This window comes from Crocodylus porosus, unplaced genomic scaffold (assembly GCF_001723895.1).
Source record: "Crocodylus porosus isolate Cpor-Errol unplaced genomic scaffold, CroPor_comp1, whole genome shotgun sequence".
NCBI lineage: Eukaryota > Metazoa > Chordata > Crocodylia > Crocodylidae > Crocodylus > Crocodylus porosus.
In genome coordinates this window covers 4301350-4316913 of record NW_017728927.1, presented here as the reverse complement: position 1 = coordinate 4316913, position 15564 = coordinate 4301350, and the positions used below count along the sequence as shown (strand labels likewise).

General features: G+C 48.1%; 1 protein-coding gene across 3 annotated transcripts in view; it reads right to left on the bottom strand.

Annotated features, from left to right (window-relative positions):
- Positions 1 to 8787: 8787 nt before the first annotated feature.
- Positions 8788 to 15564, bottom strand: part of ABCC6 (ATP binding cassette subfamily C member 6) — a 40089-nt gene continuing 33312 nt past the window's right edge. For all 3 annotated transcript variants that reach the window (XM_019541788.1, XM_019541789.1, XM_019541790.1), the window contains 5 exons: positions 15170 to 15316; positions 13322 to 13480; positions 12892 to 13058; positions 10916 to 11110; positions 8788 to 10391 (listed from right to left, as the gene is read on the bottom strand). In XM_019541788.1, the coding sequence (XP_019397333.1) occupies positions 10283 to 10391; positions 10916 to 11110; positions 12892 to 13058; positions 13322 to 13480; positions 15170 to 15316 (777 nt within the window). In that variant the 3' untranslated portion in view covers positions 8788 to 10282. The remainder of the gene's footprint in view (positions 10392 to 10915; positions 11111 to 12891; positions 13059 to 13321; positions 13481 to 15169; positions 15317 to 15564) is intronic.

Below are 15564 nucleotides of genomic sequence, written 5' to 3'. Positions count from 1 at the left end.
TTGGGGCCAGCAGCAGCACTAGATGGAAGAAGCTGCCTCCACCTGGGCTCCCTAGAAAGGCAGTCCAGGTGCACAGCCGCTCCAGCCCCGCTGCTTGCCCAGGGGGTGGCAGGACACCACGGCTGGACGGTACCTGGGCCAAGTGGGATCGAGGGACCTGCTGCAGGCTGGACAAAGCCCCTCCATGGGCCAGATCTGGCCTGCTTGATGTATTTTGCCCACCCCTGAGTTACGCAGACAAATGAATATAAATACAGGCTTAGGCTTGTCCTCACCTAGACAACCTCCACTGCGAGGCCCCTCTGCAAGGAGGTAAGCACAGAAATCTATAGTTTTTGAAACTGCATGGCATTCGGTTCACAAAAGTTGTGGAGGGGCCTCCAGTCCAAAAAAGTTGAGAACCGTTGGTTTATACAATTGTGACTAGAGATGTGCAACACTGTAGGGGGAGTTGGCGCAAAGCTGTCAACTGCCTCATTAGCCAAGTATAGACATTTAGGGTTTCTTTGGCCACCTTACTGTCATCCTTAACCTGTGTTTTATGGGAGGTCTGACTAGCTGGTCATAATGATGATTTTTGGCTTCAGAGCCTGTGAATTTCCCTTTTTGAGTGAATTACAGGTCAGTGTCTTGGAAGGAGATGAAATAGGAGAGAGACTTATTACAGATAAGTAGCTTTTCTCTGCAGGTACTTAAACAACAACAAACAAACAAAAAAAAAGTCCCAACTTTGGAGGCCATACAGCTCAGGGGATATCTCCATTGAAAAGCAATGGCTGAGGGGAATACTAACCATGAACCAGTGAATGAGCACCAAGTCGCCCAATCCAACTCAAACTGTTAGTCCGCTGGGGCTACTGATGATATGGGCAAGCCCAAGCACATGCATTCACTTAACAGCAGAGCCTAGCAGGGCATGCAAGTGCAAATGACACTTGGCCTCTGCTGGTAGAGTAAACCCCGACAACCTGCACCGTCTAATAAAAGCAGAACTTACATGGATCAGGACTGCATCTACAATAGAAATAATTCATGGGGCAAGGATGAGGGTAATATCCTCAGCCCTGTCAAGTTTGTTTTGGCACTTGCCTGAAAAATAAGAACATAAGTGCCATGCTAGGTCAGACCAATGGTCCATCTATCCCAGTATCCTGTCTCTGACAGTGGTAGGGGTGCCTGCTTTAGGGAGACTATATATGAGCAAGTATATCTAGAGCAGTCATACTCGCCCTGGCATCTACCCTCATTGGTTTACAGATGCCAGTGCATACACCCCCTGTCTATTCTGTTTGAATAGCTATTAATTGACCTATCATCCATGAATATCTAGTCCATTTTTTACCTGGCTGAACAATCTTGTTCTACAGCTTCCTGTGGTAAAGAGTCCCACAAGTTAACTATGTGCTTTCTTAAAAAAAAAAACCAAAAAACCCCAAACCGAGAAGCAGTGGTCTCAAGGGAAACTTTGTGAGATACTAGGAAGCATTGGAACAGGTAAAGCATATTAGTAAAGCATTGGACCAGGTTACCCAGAGAGGTGGTGGAATCTCCATCCTTGGAGGTTTTTAAGACCTGGGTAGGCAAAGCTTTGCTTGGGATGATCTTGTTGGGGTGGACCTGTTTTGAGCAGGGCTGACTAGATGATCTCCTGAGATCCTTCCTGACCCTAATTTTCTTTTAAAAATCTATTAAGTCTGTTAAATACAGCTCTAGGCAACTCCCTTCAGCATAAAAACTACTGTGCATATACGAGGAAATCAATCAACAGTTAATCTGTTCAGTTCCTTTTAAAACTAGCTGATCACTAGGGCTGTGCGAAACGGCACCATGCCGTTTTGACTTGCATTTTGGCAGAACAGCATTTCGTTTTGAATTTTGTTTCAATTCAAAACCGCTGATCCATTTTGTTTCGGTGAAACAGTTCTGCTGTTTTGACATTTTGTGTGCAGGCTATAATGGGGAAAAAACAGCCTATAACTTTGTCATTTATGGCCTGATTTACAGGAAGGGTAGCCCCTTGTGAGGGCGTGAACCCTGCCAAATTTCAAGAAGATGGTTGTAGTTTCCACCAAACCCCTACATCTCAAGCTGTGGACAAGCAAAACTTGTGACACAGTGTGCATGTGTGTGTGAAGGTGCACCCTCACTCAACTGACACCAAGGCAGAAACCAGGGCAGTTCAACCAATGCTGCTTTCTATGCAGTTTTTCCATCCCTCCTCCAGAGCACTGGGATTGGAAGAGACCTCAGGAAAGGATCACAGTCACTGGCCAGTAGGCCTATGCAAGTCGGTATCGAGCTGATCCGGCTGCTTTGGATGACAGTGATCTGATCCATAGCTCTGGACTGGGTTTCTGCCTCAATTCGGCCGAAGCAGCTTCGAAGCCTCTGAGCCACCTTGGAGATCCGGCCATGGGGTATAGGGGGGGAATCAATGAAATACCGTATTTTTCGGACCATAAGACGCACTTTTTCCCCCCCAAAAGTGGGGGGAAAACGAGGGTGCGTCTTATGGTCCGAAGGTGTGTGTCCCGGGGAGACGGGGCGGAGCTTGCCCGCGGAGGCAGCGGAGCCCGAGCGGGACACCCGCCGCTTGTTTATGCCGTGTCCCGGGGAGACGGGGCGGAGCTTGCCCGCGGAGGCAGCGGAGCCCGAGCGGGACATCCGCCGCTTGTTTAGACCGGAAGCCGGCGCCCGTGCCGGTGGCTGGGAGCTGGCAATAAAAATGGCCGGCCGGAACAGACGGGGCAGGAGTCCGAAGGAGGGACTCGCTGCCGCAGAGACTGAGGCTCCAGGAGGGGTGCGTCTTATGGTCCGAAAAATACGGTACCTATAACTTTGTTATATAACTTGGCAGGCTTCGTCCCTTCTGCAGAGTCTACCACCCCTAAAAATTTCATCCAAGTCGGACAAAAAATAACAAAGTTATAGATATGTTATTGTTTCCCCATTATACCCTATGGCCAGATCTCCAAGGCGGCTCCAAAGCCCTTCGGGAAGCCTGACAAGGCAGAGCTTTGACCCGGATGTGCTGCTTTGGACCCCAAAGCGTCTAAAGCTTCTCTGGATCCAAAGCTCTGTCCGAAGCCTCTCACAGCCCTATTGGCTGGCTACACACTTGATATGAGAGCACGCCCCTCCCTCTCCCCTCCCCGATTCCAGGGTCGGAGGGGACCTCAGAGGGCCATCTAGTCCAACCCCCTGCCCCTGGCAGGCAAGAAAAGGGTCACCAAACCTAGGATCGTGTGATCCCAGCCAGGTGCCTGCCCAGTCTCCTCTTGAAGACCCCCAAGGATGGGGCAAGCACCACCTCCTTTGGGAGCCCATTCCAGATCCTGGCAACCCTGACTGTGAAGAACCTTTTTCTAATGTCCGTCTAAACCTTCTCTCCAGTAGTTTATGGCCATTGTTCCCTGTTGTTCCAGGGGGTGCCCTGGTAAACAGATCATCACCTACTTCATGTTGCTCTTCCCTTATGAATTTGTACGCCACCACAAGGTCCCCTCTTAGCCTTGTCTTGGAGAGGCTGAAGAGTTTAAGGTCCCTTAGCCTTTCCTTGTAGGGCCTTCCCTGCAGGCCTCCAATCAGACGAGTGGCTCTTCTTTGGACCCTCTCCAGGTTGTCCGCATCCTGCTTGAACTGCGACGTCCAGAACTGGACACAGTACTCCAGCCGCTGTCTGACCAGTGCCGCATAGAGAGGGAGAATCACTTCCATGGACCTGCTTGTGAAGCACCTACGGATACACAAGGTGCGATTGGCTCTGCCAACTGCTTCATAACAGGGTCCAGGACTCATGTTCATCCTGGAGTCAACAATGACTCCAAGATCTCTTTCTGCCTCAGTGGTGCTGAGGAGGTGGCCTCCACCCCTCCCCCACCTATAGCTATGATGGCAGTTCTTTCTCCCTAGATGCAGCACTTTGCACTTGTCCTTATTGAATTGCATCCTGTTGCTCTCTGCCCGCTTCTCCAACCTGTCTAGGTCAGCTTGGATCTGGTTCTGCCTCTCCAGGGTGTTAGCTGCACCCTGTATTTTTGCGTCATCCGCGAATTTGAACAGGACTTCCCGCCCCCTCCTCCAGATCACTGATGAAGATGTTGAATAGCACCAGCCCCAGAACTGAGCCCTGAGGGACTCCATTGCCCACATCTTTCCAGGTTGACACCAATCCATCCACTACCACCCTCTGAGTGCGACCCCTGAGCCAGTTTGCTACCCAGTCTACCGTGTAATCATCCGTGGCATACCCCTCAGTTTATTTATAAGGATGGTATGGGATACCGTGTCAAAGGCCTTCTTGAAGTCCAGATAGATAACATCCACTTCGACTCCTGCGTCTAAATGTTTGGTGGCCTTGTTGTAAAAAGAAACTAGGTTAGTCAGGCAGGACCTACCTGCTATAAACCCATGTTGGTTACCTCCCCGCATCACATTAGCCAGCAGGCTCCCACAGGTGTGTTCCTTGATAATTTTTCAAGGATTTTCCCAGGGGTAGTGGTAAGACTGATTGATCTGTAGTTCCCTGGATCCTCCTTCCTCCCCTTAAAGATTGGGATGACACTGGCCCTCTTTCAATCCTCTGGGACCTGTCCCAAACACCATGAGTGCTCTTGCTAGTGGTTCAGCTATGACACTTGCTAATTCCTTACTTTAATTTCTGTTTTCCTGCAGGCAAGCCCAGTTTGAGCTTCAAAACTCGAAACATTTTGAAATTTTCAAAACATTTTAACTTGCCTTGTTTCATTTCGAGGCTGTTTCGAAGCTCTGTTTCATCTCGAAACAGCAAACTCAAACTCAAAATGAGTCGAAAAAAAACTGCGGGCAAAATTTTGCACAGCCCTGCCTCTTGTTCAGAACCCCGGTCTCTGATCATGCAGACAGTTACTACCGTCTTGCTGCACCTGGATGAAATATGATATAAAGAGTTACTCTGGAAGAAGCTTATTAGTGCAGCGAGCAAAAATAAGCCATGTAAGTCAATCTTCTGGCACTGTCATAGACAATCAGTGCTGTCTCCTACTACACTATATTAAAGAAGTTCTGTTCCCCCCTTGTGCCTTGAGGATGTTTTCTCCTCTCCAGGTGGGAAATGGTAGTTCTCATTAGCATGTATTCCCATTATGTATATTCTGTCCACGTGCATTCATAGCATTGGAATGAAGTAGGTTGTTGCCCAGGAAAAATTATACCTTCTTCAGTGAGTTAGTCCATAAGGTGCTGCCCTGCCCTACCTTCTGCTTGACTTCAGACTAACGTGGCCAATTATTTCTCTCTAATTTACAGAGTAGTGTTAGAAGAGCTGAGTATATTTGTGACTGGGTAACCAAAACAGTGCTATTCCATAGAATAGGGGTGTCTTAAGATCCGGCCCATGCAGCCCTGTCACTGGCCCCTGCTGTCGTTGATCCATTTGACCCAGGCAGCACATGCTGAGCTGGTCCCATGCACTTCTTGTGGCACTTGCTATGGGATCTGTGCCACACGTTGGACTATGCTGCATGGTGCTTCTTCCCCCCTGTCGCAGGGCACTGAAGTGCCCTGCTCCTAGGGAAAGGTATAGGTGCTGGTTGCCAGGGTGACCGCAGTTTGGTCAGCTGACCAGAAAGGGGCAGGGCCTGGCCTATATAAACAGCCTAGGCTGAGGCCAAGCAGGCAGTTCCCCACTAACATCCAAGGAAGAAGGAGCTCTGCTAGGGTAGGCAGCCTAGAGAAGCTTGATGGCCTGAACAGCTTCGGTTTGAGGACTGGGTGGAGAAAGCCCTGGTAAGGGTTTGATTGATGATTAGCCAGGTGGCTTAGAGGCTTGCATTTAGCCAGGAGGCTTAGTTCTGAGTTGAAGCCGATGGGCTCGTGTTAATGCTTTTGGTGGTTTGTTGTTACGCTGGAGGACCGGGTGAGGCTAATAGGGGTTGGAGGAGGCCTCACAGGGGCTCCACAGTGGTGTGAGGACCCTGGTGCCAGAAAGGGCACAGCATTTAGGGGTGCACTGACCCCAGCCCTGAGAAGGGGCACAGTGCATTGGGGCCAGGTAAGGTCAAGGCCACCTGAGCCCCACAGGAGTGATGGACCTGAGGAGGGGATTTAGGGGCCAGGTATGGCTACGGCCACCTGAGTCCCAAGTGCGGAGAAAGGCCCTAGGGCAGGCAAGAAGCCCCAGGGAGGGCGCACAGGCAAGAAGCCCCAGGGAGGGGATTTGGGGTCAGGCACGGCTATGGCCACCTGAGCCCTGATTGTGAGGCAGGGCCCCAGTGCAGGCGGGATCGTGGGAGAGAGCCCTGGTGTGGGGGCGCAGCTGCAAAAGAGGCCAGAGAACATCCACGGGGAACACGGGCATCTGTGAGAAGAGAGACCAGGGAGTGCTTGTGAGGGCGCAAGCTAAACAGCCGCGAGAGAGGCCAGGGGAAGACGAGCCCAGGGAACCTGCGAAGGTGTGCGTAACTGAGACGGGCCCAGAGGGCGTCTGTGAGGATGCAGGCTATAGCAAGGCAAGCAAGGGGCCGCCGTGAGGGCGCGGTAAGGGATTGACTAGACAATGTCCGGGACATCTGTGAGGCTTGGGACATCAGGGGTGGTAGGAGCCACGCATAGCCCTTAAGGCTTTAGTGCACGGAGACAGCTAAGATGGGGCACAGACTGGGATACATCCGGGGTACTGTGTCCAAGGGGTCGAAAAGGCAGCCTCCCATAACACTAAAAGCAACAAAGATGTGGCAGGAGAGAACGAGGGTGCATTGACACCAACCTGGCACAGTAGGGGGCACTAGGAGAGATCATGGCTGCTCCTAGGACCCCGCCCTGCGACACCCCCATTCCCCACTAGTCTGGAACCTGCGCTGTACACAGTGTCTGCTCTAGTCAGTCTGACCCACTGTCCCATACATTAGATCTGGCACAGGGCAGGGGGGACAGGTCTGTGGGCTTGATCTGGCCTGTAGACTGGCTCTGAACTGCTCATCTAGCCTGCAAGACCCCTGCCATAGAGGATCCATCATTCCCTTGCTGTCCTTTTCTCTGTTCCTCGGTTAGAATATTTTTGAATCTGAGTAAAGATACCTAAGGTGAAATAATCAACCCACCTTGTGCTACAGTTCTACCTGCTCTAACTCCACTGATATCAGTTGAAAATTTGCCTCATTATGATAAAGCCTGCTTATTGCATCATTTATTCTGTATCATTTTATTAAACATTTTTCTTAACATTTCATATTTCTTCAAAGTAACTTAACAAAATCTCGTATCAACACAGAATTCTCCACATAAAACCTTGTTTGAATGGTGTCTTAGGGAAAGGGAATAGATGTTATTTTACCAGAGACTTACTCTTTTAAACTTCCCTTCCTGTTGTTTGTTTGTTTGTTTGTTTGTTTGCTAGTTTTAAAATCAAATTTTCAAACGAGTGACAGATCAGTGATTTTAAATCCCTTTGTATGCTCTGCTGGATCCAGGTTTCCAGTGAACCTATTTCAAATTACTCTTACTTTACAGGAAATGGGTTTTGGCATTTGATTGATGCTTATGATAGCTTCTTTAGTCCAGTGGTTCTCAGACTTTTGAACTCGAGGCACCCCTCCAGAACTTCTGTTTCAACAGCTAACTTGTGTTACAGTGCTTACTTTCTTGTAGGGAGGTGGGGCAGTCTGGGTTGGGGATCAGGCCTGGACACGACTGTGTGTGTGTTAATCTACTTAGCTAATTATCTTCTCATACCTCAAGGTACCCATCAAAGGATATGCTGGCACCCTGGGATGTCCCAGCACTCTGGTGGAGAATCACTGCTTTAGTTACATTGGCTAGGTACAGATCATCATGCATTAAGAATGCAAAAACCACTCTAAAGCTGTAAATGAACTGATGTTCATGGCTCTTAGAGCACTTGAAAAATGGTGGATTGTGCTCCTAAGGGCACCTATACACATGCTGGACATCTGCTTCGATGCATGTTAATTAGCACACATTGGAGCAGACTCAATCGAGTCTGCTGAAGTATGCTAATTAGCACATTCCAGCAGCCTCCTCATCACGTATTCAGTGTCCCCACACTTCAAAATGGTAGCGGGGGGGGCCACGAGGAAGGGGCCTGGGGTCTCCCTGTTCCCCAGCTCCTGCCAGGTGGCAAGGGAGGAGGGCTGAGGCTGGGGAGAGAGACTATTCCAGCAGTATCCTGGGAGTACCCGGAGCAGCTAATGTGGGCAGGGTCCCCCCTCCCCTCCCCTGCTGCTGAGCAGTAAACATCTGTTTTGTTTTATCACACTTTAATTTAGTGCTTTGAAGTAAAGGGTTTCTTGAATGTCTGTACTTAGCCATTATCAACTAGATCATAAAGTTGGTGACTTGATGAATGCAGTATTTTAGATTAATACAAGTGATGGACATAATTTTAAGAATTCAGTCTCTTTTGCAGCATGTCTTTACACATCTTGGGACCCAATGGTAGTTTTGTTTTGCTTCACTGTAGGACCTGGAAATCTCTCTGGTCTTTAGAAGCACACTTCTGTCTGACTTACAGGGTTGCAAACAAGTCATCTTTCTGTAACCTAAAGCAGTGATTCTCAGCCTGGGATGCCTGAGATCCTTGGAAGTGTGCTGCAAGACGTGTGAGGAGATGAGGACGGGCTCAGGCTCTCCATTCCTGCTTGCCCCCTCCCTCTCCCCCCCATATGACAAGGAGATGAGCACTGTAATAAATTAATTAATATTTTAAATTGAGTGCTGCTCAATTTGCAAAAGTTCTGGGGGTGGGGGGGTACCACAAGTTTAATGAGGAGTGCCTGGAGTTTGAAACGGTTGAAAACCACTGCCCTAAAGTGTTTTATTTTGGCACAAACATTTACAATAGCAAGAGAAAGCCCTTGCTTGCACATTTCCTGCTGTTAACACCAAGCATGAGTAGCAGATGATAGATTTTGGGACTGTGACACATCCACTGGAAACTAGACTAGGGTCATTTAAACACATGCTAGGTCAGCCACTGAACAGCCATCAGGTGATGGACAACAAACTACTGGTTGTTATTTTCCCGAGTTGGAAGGAGCCGCTTCCTAATCTGCATTCTCCTATTCCTCACAATATTATTTCCTGAAGAAACAGACATTGATATCTTTGAGCTGGAGAATCTGGGATAAAATTGGAATAATACAGCATCTTAACAACAATCACAGTAAATTTCATCTAAGTATCCCAGTGCTTTGTTTCCTGTCCCATTTTTTTAAAATAATAATGTCTACAAACTGCATTGAAGACTGGGGTTTTCCTGTGCACAACAGCAGCAAGGCTCAGTCCCTGGTGTGAGGACCCTATGATCTAAAGAGACCAGACAAAGTGTGGAAGGGGAAAGAAGCATAGAAAAATGACTTGCCCACAATTAGATAGAAGCTGTTTAATTTTTAGGAATAAACCAAGGAGAGGAACCCTTTCAGCCTGGGGCTCTGCACAAGCACATACTAACTCTCTCATTGTATAAAATTTACTTTTCCAGCACTATCCAGCTGCCTGAAGTAGGACAGCACCCACTGACCACGGCAAATTCTGTGCTCTGGGAAGTACCAAAGTCAGAATTTCAAGTAAGGTTTCATTTGTACTGTTATTTTACAGAACACGTGTTAGCAGCACCTCCCTGCAACGTAAACTGAACAACAGCTTGATTTCTTTGGCACTCAGGAATGTCTAAGACCTTCCCAGAGAAGTTGCCACTATTTGTAATACAATCTGAGTCAAATGCAAAGCACAATTATTTTGCTTCAAAAGCAATGACATGCGAGTGTGCATTTCTTCTTCTAACCCCAGAATTCATAGATTTTTATGGCTGGAAGGGACCTCAGTAGATCATCGAGTCAGACCCCCTGCTTTGGGCAGGAAAGAGTGCTGGGGTCAGCTGACCCCAGCCAGGTGTTTAAATTCCAATTGGCTCATCTGACTAACTGGGCACAAATGAATTATTAGTATTTAATTTTTGAAAACCAAGCCAATAAGGAAGTGGTGTGTGTGACATAACTGTTCATTCCTTCCCAGAGAGAATGCCAAAACCTTTGGTAATAACATTCAATTGTGACCACAGTTTCATCTAGTGTAACGATGGAAAGTGTTCTGAAAATCAAAAAGCTGGATGTGTGTATATCTCTCATGTACAGTAAAATAGTTTCCCTTTAAGTATTTAGTGCATCGTGGCTCAAATGCAGATGAGATTTGATTAAGTACCAGATGTTTTACAACCAAACCAAAGTTACGTTATTTAAGAATAGATCAGTTCTTTTCAACAACAGATGCATGTTTTGGGTGATGATCAAACAAGGCCTGATTCTTCAACCAGTCTGTAGAATAGTCCCTTTTGAGCCATTAATTTCTCTGGTGTATCAAATTCAGCAATCTGACCATTTTCCAAGACTAAAATCCTGTGAATAATATTAAAACAGAAATTTGAGTATTGGAATGCAAAAGCAACACTAACTTAAGTAACCATTCTGAGCTACGATTATTAGATCTTGTTAGATCAGCTCCTGCCACTATTCCCCAACCAGGGAACAAGCCACAGGAGAGTAGGAGACATAACGAAATGTTCAAAGATGATGCATAAGTTGGGTGGCCCCTTTGTGGCAATGTCATGAGTACATATTTAAACAGAACTTTTGGCTTCCTATTTTTTAATTGTAGAGCAGCAAGTGATGTCTGAGAGGTTCCAGTGAGGAGACTCTCTGCGGCTTTAATTTACAGCAGTAGACAAAAGGGTGGGATAAAGAATTAAATGACTTCAGTGGACCTAGACAGACCTCACTGTTTCTCAGCAGTTGATGCATCCATCACTGACAAAAAGAACCTGCTATTGTTTAAGAGAGCACTCCGGTGGGGTCAATGGAGCAGAGAGAGAGAGGGACAGACTTATGAAAATGACTGGACAAATCTGCAAGGGGAAGACTACCTGTTGCAGTCCAGGATGGTGTTCACACGATGAGCTATTGTCAACACTGTGCACTCTTTGAACTGAGTCCTTATCATTGATTGAATATGGAGGTCCATCTCTACATCCACTGATGCTGTAGCCTCATCTAGAACCAAGATTTTGGTTTTCCGTAACAGTGCCCTGGCCAGACAAAGAAGCTGCTTCTGACCAATGCTGAAAGCAAAAAGGTAGGATGGGGAATTGAGGAGCAGTAAATAGTGTTACTGGGGTTCAGAAAAAATAATCAATTTGAGAAGGTTCTGGCAGGCTCATGGCTCCCTTTCTCTGAGGAAGCAAGAGCCTGGAATTATTCAGAGTTGCGTTCCGTCTGAATTTTAGGAAATGAACAAGGAGCCATGCGTGCATGAAGCCTGTGATGCTGACAGCCTGGCAGATAATAGTTTGAGACCAACCAAAGCTGGGAACATTATTAACTTGTACTATGTCAGCATGTAGGAGCCTCAGTCATGGTCCAGGTGTCAACTGTGCTGGGCACTGCACAAGCTCAGAACAAGGCAGTTCTCCCCGGAGATCTTCTAGTCTAAGGGATGTCATAGCGCTGTTGCAGATTTCCCCTCGGGGCTCATAGTGGGACCAAGTTCCAGGGGTGGCAGTGATGTCCCCTGGTGGCTGTGTGGTTCCTGCTCTGGATTCCTGGGTACTGTCCCTTTCTTTGCTGCCTGCTACACTTAGATGTAACTAGTTGATGGGTAATAAGGGAGGCTGCCCTCAGGTCCTAGACTGAGCCCTTGTCCATCTAAGCCAGCAGGTCTTTCCCAGATCCTACTGGTCCCAATCCAGTCCCTCGCTGTACTGACTTGGTCCTCTTGCCCCATCCATGCCCCAGGGCATTAGTTGCCTTAAGGGTTAGTTTTGTGGCCTCTGACCTCCCTTACAGCCAGGCCTGTGTCTCACAGGTGTTATTGTTCCATCACTTCCCCTTGTTGGGGCCTTGGCCTTCTCAGCTTTTGCCCCTCTGCTCTCACCGGCTCCTTTTTCCTCAACCCACTGCACCAGATCTTAGCTTATTAGGTGCCAGCCCTTGTCTCTAATTTCTCAGTTTTGGGCCTCTGGCCTTGGTCTTGTCCCTCTAGGGTTGTGGGCCCCTGACCCTAGTCTCATCTGTTGCGGGCTCTTGTCTCCACCCTTTTTGGGCTCCCTGGCCCTGGCTCTTGCACTGTCAAGCTATGACCTCAGCTGGCTTAGGCTTCAACCCTAACCAGTTGCTGTCTATCAGCACCTCAAGCCTGGCCCCTTGTTGGGTTCAAAAGTCACATGCCCAACCACTAGGACCTCCATAACACCTCTAATAGGCCAAAACCACTGGTAAAACTCAAACAAAAAGTGTAAGATCTCTGGCTATAACTAAGATATCAAGACCCCTACTCATCATGGGTCCCAATTCTGTGCAAGCCCTCAGTTCCTGATTTGCTGATCCCAGGCCTTAACCACAGCTAGCTTGCTACAGAGCTCTTCCTTCTCTGGCTGCCAGGACCAGACTGTCCACCCTGGCTCAAACCCTGGGCTTATCTGCCTCCTAAGCCCTGCCCCTTCTGGTAGGGTGGTTCCCAGTCACCCACAGAGGTTTCCAGTTGGGGCCTGATGACTGGCTCCCAGGGCAACTCGTTTTTGCTGCTCTGGCTGTTTTAGCAATGTCCTTGCTGCCCAGACAGGGCTCTGTCCTATTGCAGAGCTGCGAGTTCTGTAATAGGCACTCATAGCCTATAAGTCTGCCTGTTCTCCTGCAGCTCATAATGAGCAGCCTTCCCTACCTGAGGATCTGCCTGCTGCTGTTACTCCTTAAAGTAACAGGACTGTATCTTTTGGATTTTACTAAACCACATTTGCTTCTGTTTTATAGCATTCTTCCTTATTTGGACAATCTTGCCAATTGCATCACCCCCTCACCCACCGACCAGGGCTGTGCTGTCTTTTTCTGATGGCAGTGAAGGTACCTCAGGTTTTCCCCTTGTTCAGAGCACTCGTAGTTCAGTTGATCGGGCAGATTCAGTACAAAGTTCTTAAGCTGAGTCAGTTCCAAAGCTGTCCAGATGTCTGCATCACAGTATGTGTTTAAGGGATCGAGGTTCATTCTTAGAGAGCCAGAAAACAAAATTGGATCCTAAACATAAAAACAATAAAAAATCCTGAAATTAATACAGACCTCTTAAACTGGTGCCACTGCAGGTTTTTACCTATTGTAGGACCAATGGAGTGAAAATCTCTGGCTAGCGTAGTGTGCAAAGTAAGACTAGCTGGTCATAAGGGTGACTTCTCCCCTTCATATCTGTGGCTAGCCTTCTCACAGAGAACCTTCCTTCCTACCTGTCCCACATACTAGCACCCCATGCGATGGATAAGCACTTTAAGAAATTAATGTCATACCTGTGGAATAATTGTTATTTTGGTTCTAAGGTCATGGAGACCTATGTGAGCAATATTTATTCCATCAATTGAGATTTCTCCTTCAGCAGCTTCCACTAATCTCAATAGTCCCACTGCAAGAGTTGATTTCCCAGCTCCTGTTCTTCCAGCTATGCCAATCTATAAAATATAATGAAAGTAGATTATTCACTTTATACTTGGATTTTGATTCTTGACCAAATGATGGCTGAATTATATGACCATGGAACTGCCATGTAGAAAGAGACCTATTGGTTAATTTTGCTGTGTGCAGGTTGGACAATAACGAATATTAGAAGGTTTGAAGAAATGCACAACTTGGGACTATGCCGTGAATGGTGCTGTCATCTTGTTTCCCTATTTGATGTGGAGACAGACTACTTGTGACTTTCCTTTGCATTTAAAAAAAAAAATCATTTCTCTGTTACAACTTAGTTTTTCTTCATCTGCTCCTGTCCTTGGGCCTCTTGGAAACGTGTTCTGTGTTCTTCAAATGACAAGGAAGTTGAGGTCAGATGGTAGAGGAAACCTTTTGACTTTTCTATGGGAGTCTATGTCAAGGACAGGACTACAGGCAGTCCTCAGACTTATGATACAACTGGTTCCTGAAAACCAGATCTTAAGTCTAAATGTTGTAACTTGGAACCAATTTCCCCATAGGAACAATGTTATAAATGGGCGATTTGGTTCCTTTGCAATGCACAATACAGCTGTGTCCAGCTGGTAAGTCTGTTGTGGTAGAAGGGAAGGCGGGAGGGAAGAGGTGTCGGGGGTGGGCGGGGGGCAGATCAAAGCCCCTGCAGTAGAGGGGCTGGGATAGGAACAAGGACTGCCCAGCCGGGGCAGGGGGGCACAGGATGAAGGTGCAACATGTCTTGGGGGAGGAGGGGGAGGGCCACTCCTGCCGCTGCACGCTGCTGGTCGTCCGGCAGCTCCTGTCACTCATCCGGGAGGGCGGGGAGGGTTGTCATGTGCCCCCAGATCTGTGCTGCATCGTGCTGAGCTCTGAGCATGGGCTATGGGGGGCCTGTGGTGAATTTTTAGGTGGCTGCAGCCCTCTCATAGCCCCCGCTTTGCCACCTGCCTTGCTGGGGTGGGGCAGGCAAGGGACAGCCGCAGCTTGTCTGAGGGGCATGGGGAGGAGGGGCAACTCCCACCACTGCGTGTTGCTGGTCCAGTCTTGTGCCCACCCCTGCCGGCTGGGTGAGTGGCAGCAAGGCATAGCCCCCACTCTGTCCCGCAGCACCCGTGCAGACCACAGCTTGGTGCAGCCCCAGCCCGACCTACACTGTGCAGATCCGGGGGTACATGCCCCCTGCCTTTGACACCTTCCCAGATGAGTGGCAGGAGCCACCCTGCCCCCCTCCCCTTGTCCCCTAGATGAGCCGTGCCTTTGTCCCATGCCTGCCCACCCCAGCTGGGCAGCGTTTGCCCCAGCCCCTGCCCCAATCCCCCCTTCACTGCAGGGGCCTTAATCTGCCCCCACCCCTCCCCTCCCCCTTCCCCTTCTACCACACAACAGACTTATCAGCTGGACACAGCTGTATCAAGTGTCGGAAACTTAAAACCCGCCTTGGCACCTCCAAACATGGTGTCAGTTTATAAAGGTCGTTAAGTGCCATTTATCATTACTTGAAAAGGTGTAAGTTGAGGACTTCTTGTACATCTGTTATAAGCTTGGGAAGGCCTTAATGGTGTGTGTATGTGTTTAATGTTGCTTTTGTACCTTCAGGCTATTAACTCAGTGAGGCAGGGATCACATTTTCTGTCTACCCATTATAAAGTACTAGTTACACTTTTAGCATTTAAGAAACAAATGACATTTCTCACCTTCTCTTGCCCCCTTATTGTTATCGTGATATTCTTCAGTGCTAACTCTAAGTTTGGCCTGTACTGTAAACTGTAATTCCTAAATTCAATTCTTCCTTCAGTGGGCCAAGCCTGACTTTGAGACTTGGCTTCCTGAGTCCAGGGGGCCTATGTAGAAAGGAAACAAATGACATCTTGTTCAGCAGTCAGTACATCAGCAGGTAACATGGCTGTATGCAATATGGAAGAATACTCAAAGCATGGGTTCACATTTTTTTTCTGGAACTCTGCAATTTCTTTACTGTCCGAACCCCCAAGGTCTAGAACAGTCTGCCATCGGAGGTGGTTCAAGCACCTACATTGAACACCTTCAAGAGTAAATTGGATGCTTATCTTGCTGGGATCCTATGACCCCA